The sequence below is a fragment of the Mustela putorius genome, unplaced genomic scaffold (assembly GCF_011764305.1).
Source record: "Mustela putorius furo isolate JIRA1106 unplaced genomic scaffold, ASM1176430v1.1 tig00000196_pilon_pilon_pilon, whole genome shotgun sequence".
Classification (NCBI taxonomy): Eukaryota; Metazoa; Chordata; class Mammalia; order Carnivora; family Mustelidae; genus Mustela; species Mustela putorius.
This window is the reverse complement of record NW_025421310.1, coordinates 9,605,123-9,625,934: the sequence shown is the minus strand read 5'-3', so window position 1 is coordinate 9,625,934 and position 20,812 is coordinate 9,605,123. Positions and strand designations below refer to the sequence as shown.

The 20,812-nt window shown below is 48.0% G+C and overlaps 2 protein-coding genes across 7 annotated transcripts; both read left to right on the top strand.

Annotated features, from left to right (window-relative positions):
* Positions 1-371: 371 nt before the first annotated feature.
* On the top strand, positions 372-5,150 carry LOC101685657 (myeloid cell surface antigen CD33). 3 transcript variants are annotated; one of them, XM_045077432.1, is made up of 7 exons: positions 372-524; positions 590-973; positions 1,166-1,444; positions 1,675-1,722; positions 3,827-3,920; positions 4,699-4,841; positions 5,059-5,150. In XM_045077432.1, exons 1-7 carry the CDS (start codon positions 482-484, stop codon positions 5,130-5,132), a joined length of 1,065 nt encoding a protein of 354 aa, XP_044933367.1. In that variant the 5' UTR covers positions 372-481; the 3' UTR covers positions 5,133-5,150. The 3 variants fall into 3 exon arrangements, with proteins under 3 accessions (XP_044933367.1, XP_004767207.2, XP_004767208.2); XM_004767150.3 differs by lacking the exon at positions 5,059-5,150 and adding an exon at positions 4,207-4,287 and having other exon boundaries at positions 374-524; positions 4,699-4,833; XM_004767151.3 differs by lacking the exons at positions 3,827-3,920; positions 4,699-4,841; positions 5,059-5,150 and adding an exon at positions 3,576-3,803 and having other exon boundaries at positions 375-524.
* Positions 5,151-9,218: 4,068 nt separating this feature from the next.
* LOC101684861 (myeloid cell surface antigen CD33) lies at positions 9,219-17,924 on the top strand. Of its 4 annotated transcripts, XM_013064123.2 has the most exons (8): positions 9,219-9,333; positions 9,400-9,780; positions 9,973-10,251; positions 10,482-10,529; positions 10,700-10,778; positions 11,749-11,845; positions 12,079-12,160; positions 17,358-17,924. In XM_013064123.2, exons 1-8 carry the CDS (start codon positions 9,291-9,293, stop codon positions 17,393-17,395), a joined length of 1,047 nt encoding a protein of 348 aa, XP_012919577.1. In that variant the 5' UTR covers positions 9,219-9,290; the 3' UTR covers positions 17,396-17,924. The 4 variants fall into 4 exon arrangements, with proteins under 4 accessions (XP_012919577.1, XP_004767204.2, XP_012919576.1 ...); XM_004767147.3 differs by lacking the exon at positions 10,700-10,778 and having other exon boundaries at positions 9,222-9,333; XM_013064122.2 differs by lacking the exon at positions 11,749-11,845 and having other exon boundaries at positions 9,222-9,333.
* Positions 17,925-20,812: the final 2,888 nt, after the last annotated feature.

Below are 20,812 nucleotides of genomic sequence, written 5' to 3'. Positions count from 1 at the left end.
AGGATCCCTTCTCTTCTGCCTCAGAGGCTCACACAGACCTATAGAATCCTCCACCTTGAAGGACAGAACACCCTGTGGGTCTAAATGAGGCTAGGTCTAGCCAGGAGTTGACTAGCTCTCCAGTGTAGACAGTTCTGCTCAGACAAGATCCTCAGGTGGAAGAGACCTTAGGAGACTCACTGTGTCCCAGGCCTCATGTGTCCTCAGATGTCCTGGTGCCAGAGGGAAGTGCCAAGATGAGGGGCAGGACATGGATCTGCTCCTGCTCTCTCCTGCTGGGTGGGTCTCCCTGGTGTCCAGCCAAGGGTGTGGCCAGCTATGGGTAGAGAGCGGAGAGAGCTCTGGAGCTGCTGTTCCTCTTCTGTGAACCACAAGGGCCTGTGCTCCTCCCCAGCTTCCCGTGGGTCCCCCTCAAACTCCCTCCCGCTGTCTTCCTCTTCTCCCTCACCCACAGGAGGCCCACACACTCTCCATCTCAAAGATGCTGCTGCCGCTGCTGCTGCTTCTACCCCTGCTCTGGACGGGTGAGTGGGCCGAGGGGAGGGGGCCAGGTGGGCAGGGGCTGCTGCTGACCCTCGATTCTCCACAGGGTCCCTGGCTCAGTACTCAAGATACCAGCTGCAGGTGCAGAAGTCCCTGATGGTGCAGGAGGGCCTATGCATCTCCGTGCCCTGCCACTTCTCTTACCCCACTGAATACCGGGCCCTGCCTTCCCCTGTTCATGGCTACTGGTTCCGGGAAGGGCCCAGTGCACACCATGGTGCTCCAGTAGCCACAAACAACCCATTTCGTAAGGTGCAGGAGGACACCCAGGGCCGATTCCTCCTCCTTGGGGACCCCCAGGCCTATGACTGCTCCCTGGACATCAGAGGAGCACAGAGAAGGGACTCGGGGACATACTTCTTCAGGGTGGAGAGAGGGTCTTCTGTGAGCCACAGTTACACACAGAACCAGCTCTCTGTGCAAGTGACAGGTAAGGAGGAGACTCCAGGAGAGGCTGCAGAGGAAGGATGGGGGTCCTGGGTCAGAGCTGGGATGGGACACCCCCTTCCTGGGAGGGGTTAGAGGTAACACATGTCAAGGTTCAGAAGCAAGAGTTGGACCAAAGCCTGAGGCTTCTCTCAGGGTCTCAACTCGGACCCTCCTGATTCCCATCTCCTCACAGCTCTGAACCACACACCTGACATCCTCATCCCGGGGACCCTGGAGTCTGGACACCCCAGGGACCTGACCTGCTCTGTGCCCTGGGCCTGTGAGAGGAGCACGCCGCCCTTTTTCTACTGGACGTCAGCTGCCCTCACCTCCCTGGGCCCCAGGACTCACCTCTCTTCGGTGCTCACCCTCACCCCACGGCCCCAGGACCACGGTACCAACCTCACCTGCCACGTGTACCTCCCTGCAGCTGGTGTGATGGTGGAAAGGACCATCCAGCTCAAAGTCACCTGTGAGTGTGGGACAAGGATGCCCGAGTCCCTGAAGGGGTGAGGGGCAGGAAGATCAGTTTGGGGAGTCTCAGAGTTTTACTGGGAGGTCTGTCTGAGTGTGAGACCTAGAAGGACTCAAGCCCTGTCCCTCCTTTGTTTCTGTGGTTTCTGTGGGTGAGGAGAAGATACCTACATGTATCTCACATGCCCCCACCTCACTGAAGGAGGAAATCCGTTCTTCCCATTGCAGGTGCCACACAGAACCCAACAACTGGTGTCTGCCTGGGACACAGCCCAGGTAGGAAGGAGCCTCCTCCCTGGGTATAGAGAGTGGGGTTTTTCCAAACCTCAGCACAGAGTCATGTCCCTGCCACTTTCTGCACTCACGGAGATGACAGAGATCCCCTCTGGGTGAAGCCAGTGTTTGCTCTCCCTCCCCAGCCCCCATGTCCCTGTGAGAGCTGTCCCCATCGGCTCCCCTCCCCTCTTCCGCACCCTTCCTTCCCCACCCCGTCATCAGGAGAAGGGAGAATAGGGCAACATGAACCCAGCAGATCTGCCCCTTATCATGCATCTCCTCATGACTCCTCCTGTCCCATCTTTTATTCTCCCAAACAGCTGCTTTTTAAAGTGCTTCTGAACATGTAATATATTCACATGGACAAACATCCAAAATATACAGGAGATTCTGTCCTTAGACGTACAATTTCCTCCTGGGAAGTAGCCAGTGTTCATGGGCTGCTCTGAGCCTTAGTGTGTTTGCCTAGAAGATCTAAGGGGTCCTCTGCTATCAGTAGTACAGACTGTCCTCGATCTCCTCCGATACTGTGCGGTACCCTTCCCATGGATGGATTCTGATTCAGTGTGTGTCTTTTCTTAATGGAAAATCATGCCATTCATTTTATTCTACCAACAGAAACACTGCAACACTATAATCCATACTCTGGCATCTCATTTCATTTATGTGTGCCCGTATGTCTGTGTGTGTGTGTGTCTATGGGGTAGCTCAATCATAGGTTCTTTGTAATCTTGAGAGAAAGGCAAAGTTTTCTCCACAGAGGGTGGATGGGTTTATTTCCCCAACATCCAGGGTCAAAGCCTATGTTTTCACTAACCCTCCATGGGATAAAAATTCTGATCTTTGCCAGTACCAGGTGGAAACTGTTATACAGTATTTTTTATATATATGCAGTATTATGTCCTTGAGGAAAAATTCACCTATAAGAAAAATTGCCATTTTGGCTATTTCAAAGTGTAAAATAGGTGGTTCTCAGACATTCACAGTGTTGTAGGACCATCACTACTACCTGATTCCATCCCCCCCACTGCATTGTCATCATCCCTAATGGGAAACCCCCTGCCTCTTAGACAGTCATTCCCTATTCCCCCTCCTCCTGACCCCCTGCAACCAGGAACCTGCCTTCTGTGTCTGTAGATTTGCCCACTGGGAACATGTCAACTAAATGAAATCCCACAAACTATGGACTTTTGTGTCTGGCTTTCATTTTACCAAAACATTTTCAAGGATTATCCATAGAGCTTGTATGAGTACCAATTCTTTTTTGCCTGGATACTATTTTATTGCATGGATGTACCACGTTCTATCCATCCACTGATCAGGCGTTGGACATGTGGGTGGTTTCTGTTTTGGGCTATGATAATGCTAAGAACTCTGGAGGACACGTTTTTGTTTGAACATTCTTTTAAGCTTTCTTGAGCATATGTCCAGGAGGGGAACTGCAGGGTCCAAGGGTAGTTTCTGTGTTTTCAATTTTGAGGATAATGCCAGACTGTTTTCCACAGTGGCAGCACCATTTTTCACCCCACCACAAGTGTGTGAAGGTTCCCTTTTCTACGCACTTTCCCCAACATTGTTGTTTCCTATTTCAAAATAATTATAGCCTATTTGTGGGTATGAGGGACTGTAGCAGTGTGGTCTGATTTGCATTTTGTAGTGACTAATGTCATTCGTTTTCACAAGGACATTTTTTATCATTGGCATATCTTCTCTGGAGAAACTTTTGAAGTCCTTTGTCCATTTTTAAAGTGGGTTGATTGCCTTTTTGTAGTTGAGTAAGTGTTCATTATATGTGCTGAACACTACACCTTTATCAGATCTGTGATTGGCAAATATTTCCTCCCAATACGTAGGTTGCCTTCTTACATTCTGAATAGGATCAAGTGAACAAGATGATTCACTTTGATGAAGTCCAGCTTTTGCATATTTGTCCAGTCCTCCTGCTGGAAGGACAGTGTATGTGGTGGGGTGAGCCCCAGAAACGGGGTCCCACATCCAGTGATGCCAGAACGCCCGGAGAACCAATGGCCAGAGTCGTGCTAGAGTGAAGGACGCAGGACTGTGTTCAAGCCCATGAATCTTTCCTCATCCCATGTCACTACAGTAAAATCAGAGCCCATGGCAGAGGTGGTTCTGGTGGCCATTGCAGAAGCAGCTGTCAAGACCCTGTTTCTCCTGGTCTGTCTCGTCATCCTCATGTGAGCACTGCCCCAGGGGCAGGGGAGAGGTAGGGAGGGCGGGGGCATGTGGCTGAGTCCCAGGTGGGTGCAGGAGGGACTGAACAGGCTGAGGTTGGGGCAGGAAGGAGGATTCCACTAAGTGTCCATGGGGGGATGTCCCTGCTCAGCTCAAGGTAATCTGTGTGACCAGACCTGCTCTCTCTTACCTCAGTCCCCCCTCCAAACCCTTAACTGGCAACATGGGTGGGTCAGTTCACCCTGCACCCCCATGATTAGACTGAAAGACCCTGGTCTCTTCTCTCAGAGTGAGGTTCCTCAGGAAGGAGACAGCCAGGCCTGCAGGGGGCCTGGAAGAGGCAAAGCCCACCCCCAGTTAATCCCTCAGGTGAGTGACGTGGGCAGCTCACCACCCAACATCCCACCAACACCTGCTCCGGGATGGCCCCAGCATTGCTCCACTCAGCATGGCCAGAATTGAGCTGCCACATTCCTCCCAAAGCCACTTCTCTACGGGGTCTCCCTCACCTGGTTGACAGGGCTCTCCTCTCTAAGGCCAGAACTGGGGTGTGGCTCTCCACTGTGACCTCCCTCCCTCCTGCCTGACCCAGTACATCACTCAGTTTTGCCATCCTTCCTCCTAGGCTCATCCTGATGCCAGTCTCCTCCCCATCCTGACCTTACTTGCACCTGTGGCCTCCTTTCTTCCCCAGACTTCTAACCCACCTGCCTCCAGCCTCCCTCTCTCTCCTCAGCACACTGAGTCTTGGGAGACCATTAACATCCACCTTCTCCACAGCATGAAGAGCTATGGATCCTCTCCAGGGCCAAGACCAAGGCTGGGTTTGAAGGCCTGGCATGGTCTGCTCCCCACCGGACCCTCCACCGGGATCTCTGCTTCTCCCTGCATCTTGCAACATCTCCACAACCAGCTCGGCCAAGGTTTTGCATGTACTCTTTCTTCTCCTGAAGTGCCCTTTCCTCCCCAACCCTGCATCTCCAAGTCCTAATCATCTTCAGGCTCAGTCTTAAAAGCCAACTAGCCCTGTGTGGGTGTGTGACTCACATGATTTTGAATCAAGTAGTATTCAGTTAAGAATAGACTCCTTCAGCAAGTACTACTGAACACCTACTATGTGCCACCTTGTTTTGGTTTCAGGTGCATTAGTGAACACAACAAAATCTCTGTCATCAAGAACTGTCATTCTGGAGACAAGAAATCAAAAGAAATAAATAAGAAATAATATTAGAGCACTTTGGGTAGAATATGTGTTTGTAGGAAAGTCATGCAGACTGAGCACACATGGCATATTGGGGACCATGTTCTGGAACTAAGAGCTGAGGAGGTGACATTTGAGCAAAGACTGGAAGTCAGGTGACAGAGCAGGTTCTGTATTTGCCTGAGAGAAAATTATCCCAAGAAATGGACAATGGGGAAAGGTGAGTGAAGTTGCTCTGAGACAGGAGGAGGGCTGGTGTGGAAACAAGAGGATGGGGTTGAGAATACAGGAGTGCAAGGTGGGGATGCTGGGACGATGGTGCTGATCTGTTGGGGATGCAGGTTCTGTGGGACTAGGGGTGCTGATCCCATGGGACCCTGAGGGTGTGGAGACCTTGAGGAATAGGAAACCTCATGGGGGTAGAGACCCAGGGGGTAGGGGTGCAGATCCCACAGAGGTGCAGACATTGTCCTGGTGAAAATCATGCGAGCCTTGCAGAAAATGCAAGAATCTGGAAGCCTTTGAGGAGAGCAGAGATATGATTGAACTTTCCTTTCAATAGAATCCCCATGGCTGTTTTGCTCAGGAGCAGCCAGAGTAGGTCCACGACCACAAGACAGAGATTCGGAGGGCCCTGCTGGCTGACCCAGGTGGGACATGATGCTGGCTCCAACCACGGAGAGTGGGGGCTTTATTTGTGGATATATAGTGATGATAAAACAAACAGGATTTGGGGGGCACTTGGGTGACTCAGTGGTTAAAACCTCTGCCTTTGACTCAGGTCATGATCTCAGGGTCCTGGGATCAAGGTCCACATCAGGCTCTCTGCTCAGCAGGGAGCCTGCTCCCCTCCCCTTCCCCATGCCTGCCTCTCTGCCTACTTGTGATCTCTCTCTGTCAAATAAATAAATAAAAATCTTAAAAAACAAAGCAACAACAAAACAAAACACCACCCCCCCCAGGATTTGTAAATGATGCGGGGGAGGTAGGGGTAAAGAGAGGAACAAATATAATGACCAGTGTCTTCTCTGAGCATCTGGCAGGATGAAGTCAAGGACTTTAGAGATGTTCATTCTGAGAATCTTGGCGAGGGAGCAGGCTATGACTGTCTGGAATCCCCAGCAGGGTCCAGGCACACATGTCTTATGGGACCGAGCAACTCAATGCCTAGACATTTACGCAAGAGAAATAAAAACATGTTCCCACAGAAACCTGCAAGTGAATATGGACATCCCATTATTCATAGTCATCCCAAACCTAGAAGCAACCCCAGTGGTCTCCTCAGGGTAGTGTATGCAACATGAGGGCACACAGAAACAGTGACATACCAGCATCAAGTACAGGAACAAATTATGGGCATACACACCCAGCAACATGCGGAACCCTCTAATGCAGCATGCCAAGTGAATGAAGCCAGACTTTGAAGGCTACTTTTGGTATGATTCTGTTTCTATGACATTCAGTAAACAACAGAACTTCAGGGATGGAGAAGAGACCAGCATTTCTGCAAGGATTAAAGTTGGAGGGAGGATCTTTCCACCAAGGGACAGGAGGAAAGAACGTTTTGGGGAATGGCACTCTGCAGTGTCTTCACCATGGTTTTGGCTACATAATTCCATACATCCATCAAACTTCACAGAATTGAAGGAGGTAACAAGTGAATATCACTATGCCTAAATTAGAATAAATTAATAACTTAAGAGTGCATTGAGAAAACGCTGCCTTTCTGCTAAAATTACTAAAATTTAAAAGGCTGTCAACATCAAGTGTTAAGAAGAGTGTTGAGCCACTGGAATTCTGGAACATGGTGGATAGGATTGGTAAAGGTTCAATCTGTTTTGGAGAGTAGTTTAGCAATTTATCTTAGTGTGGAGCATGCAGTTACTCTTGGACCCAACAATTACATTTTGGCGAGGGGTCTTCTTTCTTCTTTAGCGTTTTGTATGTCTGTTTTTTAAGCTAAGCATGGTTGACATGATCTTATGTGAGTTTCACAATTATGCTACTTGTATATACTCAAGAGAATGGAAATATGTCCATAAGAAGTTTCACTTTCATATAGCCAAAACTTGAAAATCCCAACTCTCTATAATTTGGTGAATAAATAAGAGGCTATAGTACACTCATATCATGGCATAATACTTAGTAATCATATATAATGAACTACAAACACAACTTGGTTCCATTTCAAAAGCAGTATGCTAAGTGAGAGAATACAGAACACGCAAATGCATACATTTCTAGGAAATTCTCAAATAGGTCAAATTAATTCACCATGACAGAGACTATATCCATGTTTACCTGGGGCTGAGGTTCCAGGAATCCCATGGGGAATGGTATTTTTGTTCTAATTCTCCATTGTGGAGGTATACATTTTTCATAAGTCCTAGAGATGCACATTTTAGGAGGGTACATTTTATCTTGTAAAAAGTACAAAGTACATTGAGGAAACACCATGAGAACTCACAGAACCTTCCAGTCCATGAAAATGGTATACCTCTGTTAACTGTAAAGCAATCACTTTGGGTTTTCTGTTATGTGCCACAACTGTACATTTTGATAACCTAGAATAAGGTGTGATTTCACTTATTGGAGACTCAATTCCTCATTTATCAGATGAGGTGCAAAATAGCTCCATGTGAGTAATGTTTAAAGAACATACTTTACATACCACTGCGTTTGCGACATTTTACAACTGTATGATACAAATGAATTATATATCATGTTATATTGTGTAGATAGACATCAATGATATGCCCAATGCATACTCCACAGAGATAGAAAATAACATAGGTAGCACCTGTGATTTTTTTTTTAAATTTTACTTATTTATTTGACACACAGAGATCGCAAGTAGGCAGAGAAGCAGGCAGAGGGAGAGAAGGGGGAGGAAGCAGGCTCCCTGCTGAGCAGAGAGCCCGATGTGGGTCTCGATCCCAGGACCCTGGGATCATGACCTGAGCTGAAGGCAGAGGCTCAACCCACTGATCCACCCAGGCGCCCCAGCACCTATGATTTTAATTGCAGTTGTATATTTGTTCCACTTATGTTTTCTGCTGTAATATGTGCTTTGAGCCACATTTCACCTTGAGAAGCTGATTTTTTACATCACAGGAGTTGATGAGGAACTAAAAAACCTGCTTCAGTCCACGCACCACTGTATAGACAGCATTCATAGAAAAGATTTTTCCCATGACTCATGAACACTGTTCTCCCTTCTCATTTACATGAAGATCCCACATAGTTCTCATTTTGGAATGCCATTGAAACTTCATGAATCAGCATAGTAGAAGGGAAAGAAAAAAGGACCCAATACTGTATATTTAGAAAATATCCAGTGGATCAGCAGACATATTTATTTATTTATTTGTTTGTTTATTTATATTATGTGATGTTAGTCACCATACAGGACATCATTAGTTTTTGAGGTAGTATTCCATGGTTCATTAGCAGACACATTTAAAAAAAGACCAGCTGTGAACCTCACAGGGACAAAGACAAAGTCCAGTGTGTCTACGGAGGAAGTGGCTCCCTGGGTAGGGACTGCATTACAGGATGGACCAGGCCAGGTCCAGCAGTCTCGTCTCCAGTTCCCCCAACACAGATGTTCACTAAGCTCATGGAGAATGAATGAATGAATGTATGAGTGGCTGCTGTCTTCTCTTCACCCAGGATCTCTTCTCTTCTGCCCCAATGGCTCACACAGACCTATAGAATCCTCCACCTTGCAGGACAGAACACCCAAGGATCAAGATGAGACTGTGACCCTCCAGGTCTAGCCAGGAATTGACTAGCTCCCTGGTGTACACGGTGCTTCTCAGACAAGCCCCTCAGGTGGAAGAGACCTTAGGAGACTCACTGTGTCCCAGGCTTCATGTGTCCTCAGAGGTCCTGGCCAGGTTCTGGTGCCAGAAGAAAGTGCTGAGATGAGGGGCAGGACATGGGCCTGCTCCTGCTCTCTCCTCCCCGCGTGGGTCTCCCTTGTGTCCAGCCAAGGGTGTGGCCGGCTCTGGGTAGAAAGCAGAGAGAGCTCTGAGCTGTAGTTCCTCTTCTGTGAACCACGAGGCCCTGTGCTCCTCCCCAGCTTCCCGTGGGTCCCCCTCAGCCTCCCTCCCGCTGTCTTTCTCTTCTCCCTCACCCACAGGAGGCCCACACACCCTCCATCTCAAAGATGCTGCTGCCGCTGCTGTTGCTTCTACCCCTGCTCTGGACAGGTAAAGTGGGCCGAGGGGAGGGGGCCAGGTGGGTGGCGGCTGCTGCTGACCCTCGATTCTCCACAGGGTCCCTGGCTCAGTACTCAAGATACCAGCTGCAGGTGCAGGAATCCCTGACGGTGCAGGAGGGCCTGTGTCTCTTCGTGCTCTGCCGCTTCTACCCCAGGCACTACTGGCCCCAGTCTTCCCCTATTCATGGCTACTGGTTCCGGGAAGGGCCCAGTGCACACCACGGTGCTCCAGTGGCCACAAACAACCCAGATCGTAAAGTGCAGGAGGAGACCCAGGGCCGATTCCGCCTCCTTGGGGACCCCCGAGCCAACAATTGCTCCCTGGACATCAGAGATGCACAGAGAAGGGACTCGGGGACATACTTCTTCAGGGTGGAGAGAGGGTCTTCTGTGAGCCACAGTTACACACAGAACCAGCTCTCTGTGCAAGTGACAGGTAAGGAGGAGACTCCAGGAGAGGCTGCAGAGGAAGGATGGGGGTCCTGGGTCAGAGCTGGGATGGGACACCCCCTTCCTGGGAGGGGTTAGAGGTAACACATGTCAAGGTTCAGAAGCAAGAGTTGGACCAAAGCCTGAGGCTTCTCTCAGGGTCTCAACTCGGACCCTCCTGATTCCCATCTCCTTACAGCTCTGAACCACACACCTGACATCCTCATCCCGGGGACCCTGGAGTCTGGACACCCCAGGGACCTGACCTGCTCTGTGCCCTGGGCCTGTGAGAGGAGCACGCCGCCCATCTTCTCCTGGACGTCAGCTGCCCTCACCTCCCTGGGCCCCAGGACTCACCTCTCTTCGGTGCTCACCCTCATCCCACGACCCCAGGACCACGGTACCAACCTCACCTGCCAAGTGTACTTTCCTGCAGCTGGTGTGATTGTGGAAAGGACCATCCAGCTCAATGTCACCTGTGAGTGTGGAGCAAGAATGCCTGAGTCCCTGAAGGGGTGAGGGGCAGGAAGATCAGTTTGGGGAGTCTCAGAGTTTTACTGGGAGGTCTGTCTGAGTGTGAGACCTAGAAGGATTCAAGCCCTGTCCCTCCTGTGTTTCTGTGGTTTCTGTGGGTGAGGAGAAGATACCTACATGTATCTCACATGCCCCCACCTCACTGAAGGAGGAAATCCGTTCTTCCCATTGCAGGTGCCACACAGAACCCAACAACTGGTGTCTGCCTGGGACACAGCCCAGGTAGGAAGGAGCCTCCCATCCATGAGGCATTGACTGTCCAGGGTCTCTGTCTGGTTAAGTCAGAGAGGGACTTGAGACTCAACAGGTGGGGGGGTGAGGGAGGGCTGTAGTTAGACATGAGAAACCCCCTCAGCACTCTCTTTCATACCCTCTCACTCTGGTCTTGCTAGGTGACCTGCAGTTTTCTCCCCACCACCCTGAATATGGTCTTTATCTTCCTCTGGTCTTTGAAGGACTGAAGCTTTTTCAGTAAGCTTTATTTTTATTTTTATTTTTTTTCAAGATTTTATTTATTTATTTGACAGAGAGAAAACACAAGTAGATGGAGAGGCAGGCAGAGAGAGAGAGAGGGAAGCAGGCTCTCCGCTGAGCAGAGAGCCCGATGTGGGACTCGATCCCAGGACTCTGAGATCATGACCTGAGCCAAAGGCAGCGGCTCAACCCACTGAGCCACCCAGGCGCCCTTTTTTTTTTTTTTTTTAAAGATTTTATTTATTTATTTGACAGAGAGAAATCACAAGTATCAGTAAGCTTTATTTTTAGAAGGGAAGTTTTAGGTTCTTGGAGAAATTGAGCTGAAGGTAGAGAGTTTTCCCCCAAAGCCAATGCATAGCGTCTTCACTGTCAACTCCCACCAGAGGGTATTTTTGTTACAATAAAACCTACATGAGCATGCGTTTATCACTAACAATCCATAGTTGACATCAGGGTTCATTCCTGGTGTTGTACCTTCTATGGATTGGATAATTTATAATGACATCTAGTCACTATAATATCCATCTAGTGTCATGCAGAATAGTTTTACTGCCTGACTGTCATTCCTCAGCCCTCTGAGCCCAGCCTTATCCCCACTGGTATGGTAATGACATCTGGCCCTCACCAGGACAGTGAGCCTCATTAGGACTCTTTTGGTGCCCACCAAATGGCTGATAGGTGATGCCCAGAGACACATCCCTCACTCTGGGTGTCGGGCTCCCAGGAGGCACAGCCAGAAAGGACGAGGAGACCCGAAGGTCTGAGAACTCCTCTGCCTCCCCCTGCTTCTGGAAGCACGGAAGACCACCTTTGACCCTGAGTGATAGGGCCAGTGGAGACACCCTCCCTGGAAGGAAGGAGGGACTTTCTCCATCCCATGGAGCTCTGTGCATACGTCTATCTCCCTCTCTCTGGAGTGCCCATGCTCAAGACTGGATTTCACCCCAGGTGTCTCTGTCTACAGGGAAACTGGGGATCTGGTCAGGAGTGATTCTAGGTGCCGTTTCGGGAGCTGGTATCACCATGCTGCTTGCTCTCTGCCTCTGCCTTATCTTCTTTGGGTGAGCTGGGTGGGTATGGGGGAGGGGGGAGAAGTGGGACTTGCAGGGGTTGTGAGGTCCTGGAACAAAGGCAAAGAGTGCCAGGTACGAGTGTGTTCCCAGCTCGGTCCCAGCAGTCTAGGAACATGGGGACCTTGTTACAAAGCCTTGATATGAAGGCTCCTAGGCTTGCCCTACCCTCCACCTGCCTCAGAAGAGGGACCCCATGTCAGAGACACTGGTGTCTCCATCAGAGTGAAGAGCTGCAGGAAGACAGCATCCCGGAGAGCAGTGGGCATGGATGGCAGCCCCCCGGTTGTAGAGCCAGCTCCCCTGGTGAGTGACGTGGACATCCTAGCGTGCAGACTCTCTTCCCCATCTCCCGGGGTGGCCCACAGCCATGCTCCATTTAGCGTGCCCAGAAATGAGCTCATCACCTTCCTGCTTGTTTGAAAATGTAGGTTTTATCCTTCAGGCATCTGAGGCCAACAGATCAGGAGCTGACTGCCACTGAAAAGGCACTCTGTTACCCACAGTTCTCAGGAAGAGAGGCACACCCCTCCACACAGCACCACATGGGGGCAGGGCTAGGGTGGGTCAGGAGGCAGAGGGGGCAAAGGGAGTCAGGGGTAGGGCCTTTATTGTGGTTTGCAAAGGAAAGGCATGGTGAGACAGGGTAAGCAGATTCAGGATTGGTTAGTTTGAATCATTTCAGCAGGTTATGAGTTGTTTGGTGCCTGGCCGGGGGTGATTAGGCTAAGGAAGAGGGGCCCAGAATGTCAGCTTTGGACGGATTGGTTTGCACATGAAAGGCAGGCTTGCCAGCGGTCCTTCTCCATCTCTAGAGACTGGCTGGTTCTGGCAAGGACAGTTCTCCCAAGGTCAACAAGGTCCCAGATGCTAAAGCCTCAGAAACACGTCGTGAATGCACTCCTAAACATGTTCTTCCTGCTGGCTGTCTGCCTCCCTGATGGCACTTGTGTCCCTGACACCCCGCCAGAGACCCAACCCTGTGCTGCCCCAGCCTTGCTCTCCATGCACCAAGAATGCAGCAGAGCACGTCCGTGCTCTTCTCATTCCAGAGTAATGCAACCATTCCCTTCGGGCTGGGCTCCCCTCTTAGTCCTTACCCTGCTGCAGCCCTCCCACCTTTCCTCTGTGAAGATCCTTGTCCCACAGGCCCAGGTCTGAAAAGCACAGCTCCTCCACAACAGGTCTGGCATTTGGGGCAGGAAACCCAGTCACCAGAGTCACCGTCAATGCTTCAACCCCTGACACTGGCCTGCTCACTCTCTTCAAGCGGAGTGATCTCTATGCATCTCAGAATCATTGCTGGGCTGTGCGCTCCTTCTCATGTGTCTGTGTCATCCTGCCCTGGTTCTGCTCATCTCCGAGCTCTGACGGACATTTATTTATTTAAAACTCTGACTAAGGGGGAGCCTGGTGGCTCAGTCAGTTATACATCAGACTCTTGATCTTGGCTCAGGCCTTGATCTCAGGGTCATGAGTTCAAGCCCCATGCTGGGCTCCATGCTGGGTGTGGAGCCTCCTTTAAAAAGTAATCAATCAATCAGTCAATGAATCTCTGATTAAGGTGGATACCACTGAAGCTTCTGAACACATGATCTGCAGTAACCATACACGCATTCATTCCTTTCGCATATATCTTCCACTTGCCGATTGTTCTGGTGCTTGGGTAATATCTATATTTTTATAAATGTATATGTTACAAATAGAAAATGTCCCTGTGGCCAAGGACTTATATTTACTGGGTGGGTGGGGTGATGAAAACAGTGAACAGATGAGCAAAAAAATATGCAAGCAATTGATAGGACATGATGCTTTGGAGGGGAGTTTGATGGCAGAATGAGGGAATCTTTGAGAAAACACCCACCACAGCCAAAGTGAAGGAGTGTAGTGTGAGCTCCGAGACCATCACCAAGGCTCTATCTAAGCAAGGTTTGGAGGGTTCTGAGGTTGGAGCATGCCTGATGTGTGGGAGAAACTGCAAGTTGGACAGTGTGTGTTAAGGAGAGCTGTGTGGGGGTGGGCAGAGGGTAATGGTGGCTAGGAGGAAATGAAGATGGAGAGGCATGGAGGCTGCAATGCTCCACAATTTCCTATGTATTTTGAGAAGGGTGACTATATAAAGGAAAACCACAGAGAACTATTTCCAACACTTACTGTCACTAAATGTGTGTGGGTTATCCCCACACCAAATAATGCTCTTTGACACCAGCTGGGTGTCCTACAATTCAACTCAATTCTGACACTATCTATCTGGAGCCAGGTTGGATCCCACAGCTCACGGGCTCAGCCCCACAAGGCTGCCCCACCCCCTTTCAGATGCCAGTCCCAAGCCCAGGCTGTCACCTGTGCTTCTGACCGACTGTAAATCAGCAATTCCCACAAGCCCCTTCCTCAGTTTTAATTAGTCACAGTCCTCCATAGAACCCAGGAGTGTAGTTTACTTACTGGGTGCCGGTCTATTATAAAAGGATGTGATGAAGGCTAGAGATCAACACCCAGATGGAAGAGATGCATGGAGCTTGCATCCCCTTTGCAGGTGTGTCCACCCTCCTAGCCCCATCATGTGTTCACCAACCCAGAAGCTCCCCAACCTTCACCCCCTACCCTGTACTATGGGGATTTTTATGGAGGCTTCCTCACATAGACATGATAGATCATTACCTCCATTTTCAGCTTTTCTCCCCTTCCTGGAAGATGAGGACATGGGGCTGAAACTTCCAAGCTTCTAACCACAGCTTGGCCTTTCTGTGACCAGCCCCCATCCAGGAGCCCACCCAGATTTATGTCATTCAGACAAAAGATGCCGCTGTCATCCAAGAAATTCCAAAGGATTTAGGAGCTCTGTTTCTGAACATTAGAACAGAAGATGCTCCTAGCACTCTTCTCACTTAGTAAATTATAATGGTTTTAGGAAATCTGTGCAGGAATCTATATCTATATTTATATTTATATCTATATCTATCTATCTATCTATCTATATTTCTGTTATTTCACAGACATGAACTGATGCTATTTTTTTTTTAATTTAAATAAGCTCCATGCCTAATGTGGGGCTTGAACTCACAACCCCGGGATCAAGAGTTGTGTGTTCTATCAACTGAGTCAGCTGGGTTCCCCAAACTGATGTTCATTTTAATGGAATCACTCTGGCTGCTTTGCTGAGAGTGCCTATAGCAGGCTAGGGCAGAAAAGAGGAGACCAGATAAGGAAGACACTCCAATAATCCAGGTGAGAGAGAAAGCAGACTGCGTCAGTTTGCTAGGGTTCCCATAACAAGATACTATAGATGGAGTGGATTAAACTACAGAAACATTTTCAGAAGCAGTTGTGAAGGCTGGAGGTCTGAGATGAAGGTACCTGCAGGGTGTCTTCTAAAACTCTCCCCTTGGCTTGCAAATGGTCTGCTTCCTCTCTATATCCTCACCTGACCTCTTCTCTGTGTACACACATCTCCACTGTCTGTTCTTCTTATAAGGACATGAGTCATTTTGAGTCCTACCCTAATGTCCTTGTTAAAACTTAATTACCTCTTTAAAGACCTCATCTCCAAATAGTCACATGAGGTGTTAGAGCTTCAACTTACAAATTCAATATATGGACACAGTTCAGTCCATAAGATGGACTTAGTTGTGTGTAACAATGATGAATCAGGATTTGCTAATAGATTGAGAGAGTGTATGTGGGATATGAGCAAAGATAGTTCACTGCCTCTACTTAATGGGTGTGATAGATGCCAGTGATAACTCTACAGATGTCATAGATGTTATGGATGTCCATACACGTTCATAAATCCCAAAGAGGACTCCAGTGTGATTACCCTGAGTAGTATAAGTAAGTGCGAGAGACAGAGATACAGGGTGGAGATTACAAGAAAACCACTGAGAAAAACGAAATGACCAGGAGAGTGTAGGGTTGGGTCTTGATAGCCAAAGGGAGATGAAGCTTCAGAGAGAAGAGAATGCTTATTTGTTTCAAATGCTAATAAGTCCAGCAAGATAGGTTCTCAGAAATGAACCTTAAATTTAGCAAATGGTGTGTGTCACAGCTGTTTCTTGTCAAAAGCAGATCTGGATTCCTGGGAGAGGAATTTTACTTGACTGGTTTGAGTTCAAGAGAAAATGGGAAGATGGAAAGTGGAAATACTTTTGAAAAATATTACCATAAATCTAGAGAGAAACTAGTCTGTAGCAGAAAATGGTCATACTTTAAAATCCCCTGGAACTTTCTGTGTGATAGGAGCATCTTTTTTTTTTTAAGATTTTATTTATTTATTTGATAGAGATTACAAGTAGGCTGAGAAGCAGGCAGAGAGAGAGAGGAGGAAGCAGACTCCCTGCTGAGCAGAGAGCCCGATGCTGGGTTCCATCCCAGAACCCTGGGATCATGACGAAGGCAGAGGCTTTAACCCACTGAGCCACCCAGGCGCCCTGATAGGAGCGTCTTTTGTACTAACAAGGTGACTCTGGGTGGGCTCCTGTTTGGACTGGTCACCAGAAAGACCACCCCATGGTTAGAGGCTTGTAATTTTCATCCCTGCCCCTCCCCCATTCTCCAAAGAGGGGAGAGAGGCTGGAAATGGAATTAGTGATTGATCATGTCTACATGATGAAGTCTCCATACAAATCCCAAAGTATGGGGTTCAAGGAACTCCCAAGTTGGTGAACACATGGAGATGACGGGAATGTATTTGGAGAGGGTGTGGAAGCCTCCACTCTCTCCCCACACCTCACCCTGGGCACGTTTTCATTTGGTTGTTCATCTGTGTTGTGTCTTTTATCACATTCTTTTATAATAAGCTGGTAAACAGTAAGTAAACTGCTTTCCTGAGTTCTGTGAGCCACTCTAGAAAATTAATGGAACCTGAGGTGGGGCTCATGACAATTGCTAATTTATAACCAGTTGGTCAGAGCTGTCAGGTAACAAACACAGGTGACAACCTGGACCTCTAAGCAGGTGAAGTGGGGGTGGGGCTCCTTGTAAATCTGAGCCTTTAATCTCTGGATTTGGTGTTATCTTTGGGTAGAGAGCATCAGAATTGAGTTGAACTGTAGGCCACCCAGCTAGTGTTGGAGAATTGTTTTTTGTGGTGAAAACCCCACACATCTGGTGTCAGAGGTGTTGTGAATGTGGTAGCAGTGTGAGAATGAAGAAGACACACCCAGAAGAAAAGTGAGCTTTTCGTAAACACCCTCCCATGTATCCTGTGCTGGAGAGACTGGGGTTGAGTTCATGATCACAGATGTGTAACCTCTCTGAGAACTGGTTTCTCTTTCTGTAAAATAATAGTCTTTTCCACACAGGTCTGAGTGACTGTTTAGTAAAATTTGAAAACAACCAATAGTGTTAGATTTGTCATATAAAAAATGTTCGATAAAAGATTGGAACAAAGAACAATGTCCAGTCAGAATCAAATTCACTTCATGGACCCTCTCTGCCTTCTCCTCACCCTACCTCAGACCCCCACCCCCACCTTCCTCTGACCCCTTCTTTGTTCTCTAAACAGGATTACCAGCAGAAGTCCAAGTCAGACCTCCCTGCTGACCCCACAATCTCTGCAGGAGTGCCCCCCACCTCAGAAATGGAGCAAGACCTGCATTATGCCTCCATTAGCTTTCACAGAATGGAGAAGGGCACCTATGCAGAATACTCAGAGATCAGGACCCAATGAGGAACCATCTGGTGCATCAGTCTTGGAGAGAGCATCCATACCCTCCAGGAAGGGGAACCAAAGGCTGATTCTTGGAGAGTTAACAACCCCATAGGCAATGGGTTTACAAACTCCTGAATGTGAGTTTCCTGCTATAAAACTAAGGCTTTACAACCAGAGAGGCCTGGGGTGGAATCCATGCTCTCATTTATCAACAGTATGACATCAGGCAAACCATTTTACCGCTTCATGACTTGATTTCCTGCTTTGCAGAATGGGTATAAGAAGTCCCACCTCACAGGGCTGCCACAAGGAGTAAATAAAAGTGCATATAGAAAAAACCCAGCAGGACGCCTGGGTGGCTCAGTGGGTTGGGCCCTTGCCTTCGGCTCAGGTCATGATCTCAGGGTCCTGGGATTGAGTCCCGCATCGGGCTCTCTGCTTAGCAGGGAGCCTGCTTCCTCCTCTCTCTCTCTCTCTGCCTGCCTCTCTGCCTACTTGTGACCTCTCTCTGTCAAATAAATAAATAAAATCTTAAAAGAAAAGAAAAGAAAAGAAAAGACCCAGCAGAGGCCCTGATGCACTGTGAGAGTTTGGTGCACACTAGTTCCTTCCCCCTTGAACAGAAAGGTGTTGGTGGCATCTCACCTAGGCTGGGTGTGTTCTGTTGGGACACCAGCAATGTGTCAGCCTCACTTTCAAAACCCTCCCATGTTGTAATCATTTTGTAATGTATACATATATCAAATCATTACATTGTATAATTTAACCCACACAATGTTATGTGTCAACTATATCTCAATAAAGCTGGAAAAAATAAACTATAGATCCAGATGTATTATTTAATGATAAATATTATTGAATATTTATCAGAAAAACAAAACCCTCCCCATGGGTCCCTTTCCTGACTTTGCCTCCAGCATCACCCCTCTCCCTTCCTGAATCTTCCCTTTCCATCCTGCCTGCCTCCTACTAGTCTTGTTAGAAGCAAAATCACATATTAACATTTAAAGAATTTCCTAAAACTCAGGGCTGACCAGTCAAAATACCTCTCCATCGGGGCGCCTGGGTGGCTCAGTGGGTTAAGCCTCTGCCTTCGGCTCAGGTCATGATCCCAGAGTCCTGGGATCGAGCCCCACATCGGGCTCTCTGCCCAGAAGGGAGCCTGCTTCCCCCTCTCTCTCTGCCTGCCTCTCTGCCTACTTGTGATCGCTCTCTCTCTCTCTCTCTCTCTGTCAAAAAAAAAAAAAAAAAACCTCTCCATCTCCTCAGCCCCAAAGACTAATTTACAAGCTTCTAATTTGACATTCCAGGTCAAGGGTCAGAATTTTTTTTTTTTTTTTAGAGAGCCAGATAGCAAGTATTTTAGGGTTTGTAAGGACCCTAGTAACTATTCAACTCTGTGTTTGTAGTGCAAATGTAGCCATAGCCATTCCACAAATGAACTAATGTGGCTGTGTTCCAACAAAATTTTATTTGCAAAAGCAGACAACCCACGGTTGTCTAACCTCTATTCCAGGCTGTTTTCAACTTTACCCAGTCTACTTCTGCATCTCCATATCCTGACCCATCAGTCCCTCATGCCATTCTCTAAGTGCTCCCCTGCTTGTGAATTCCTCACCATCTTTGTGCATCCACATCCTTTTTCCAGGAAGACCCATCACCAGATCTTCATCTGTCTGGCACCCTCTTATCCTTCAAAATAAACTTGAAAATAGATGTCAGGTTTGAGATGGTTGGTGGAGGCATGCAGGAAGTTTTAATCTTCCTCCTCAAAAGCCAATATTTTATTTAAAAATCAACTTAAATAAAAACAGCCCTACCTCCACCAGTAGCACCAAAAGCATGACAGGGATAAAGTATAAGGCCATAAAGTCATAAAATGACTCCTAAAAACAAATGGGAGATGCTGGTGTGGTGTAAAAAAATGTTTGGGACCTAACTCTCCCTTCCCTACATCTAAGAGGGACAGCTGTCAGACTTCTGTTTATGATAATGTCAGGCTGGGTAACATGAGCCAACCATCTGTTGAAAACATAAAAAGTTGATTGTTAGATGGACCATGAGAGACTGTGGGCTCTGAGAAACAAACAGGATTTTGGAGGGGAGGGGATTGGGGGTTAGGTCAGCCTATAGTGGGTATTAAGGAGGGCATGTATTGCTTGGAGCACTGGGTGTGGTGCATAAACAATGAATCTTGGAACACCGAAAAAATAAAATAAAATTTAAAAAATAAAAAATAAAAAAATAATAAACTTTAAAAAATAAGTAAATAAATAAAACTCTTTTTTAAAGGAAAAAAATTTGATGGTTAGACTTTGAATCGAAACAAGTTGTCATCAACACATTGTTCCCTGCTCCTCCCTCTACTTGCAACTAGAAACCCTGTAAATGGTGCAAGAAACAAAGGAGAACTCTGGAATGCAGTAAGAAGAAAGTGAGTTGGTTTAGGCCCCTAGAGCTAGAGTACTAACACAGAAGGAGAGCATCTCAGTCCTCCCATCCAACAGAGGAAAGACACTCAGACCCATCATTTCCCAAATCCTGAGAGACAGAAGACAGCTAGGTAGGGCCATTTTTCTCCTGGTTGGAAGGGAGCCCTTTTAACAATCAGGCAGGCCCAGTGCCCCCAGCAAGGGGGATCAATTGCAGCCAGAAATGCATGTCCAAGAAACACCTTCTCCATCAGACTTGAGATATCTTCTCCTGCCCAGAGGCACTGGAGCGGGAGAACGGGATCCAGGCATACTGTCTAATATTCCTGAACTGATCTTAAATTTTCTCTTTTGTCAAATGTGAAGACTAGCCTCCTCACTTTCAGAAATTTGTGTGTGTGTGTGTATGTGTGTGTGTGATGAAGTAAGCTATTTAAAGGAGGAGTACAGGGGCGCCTGGAAGGCTCAGTGGGTTAAAGCCTCTGCCTCCCTTTCAGGTCATGGTCCCAGGGTCCTGGGATTGAGCCCTGCATCAGGGTCTCTGTTGAGAAGGGAGCCTTCTTCCCCCTCTCTCTCTGCCTGCCTCTCTGACTACTTGTGATCTCTGTCCTTCAAAAAAATAAACAAAATCTTTAAAAAAAAGAAAGGAGCAGTACAAGAGGCCAGTAAGCCGAGGACCTTAGCAAGAAGGCTCACACAGAAGGGACAGGCAGTCCCTTCATCCACAGGAGGAACAATGCCTGAGAATGAACAGGAAGGGTGGCAGGTGAAGAGAGAGGAGGCCAGCACTGCCCACTCCTGATTGTTTCTCTGGCTCCATCCATCCCCACCCTTTTCCCCTCCTGGCCCCAAATCCAGGCATAAGCATCTGGGTCC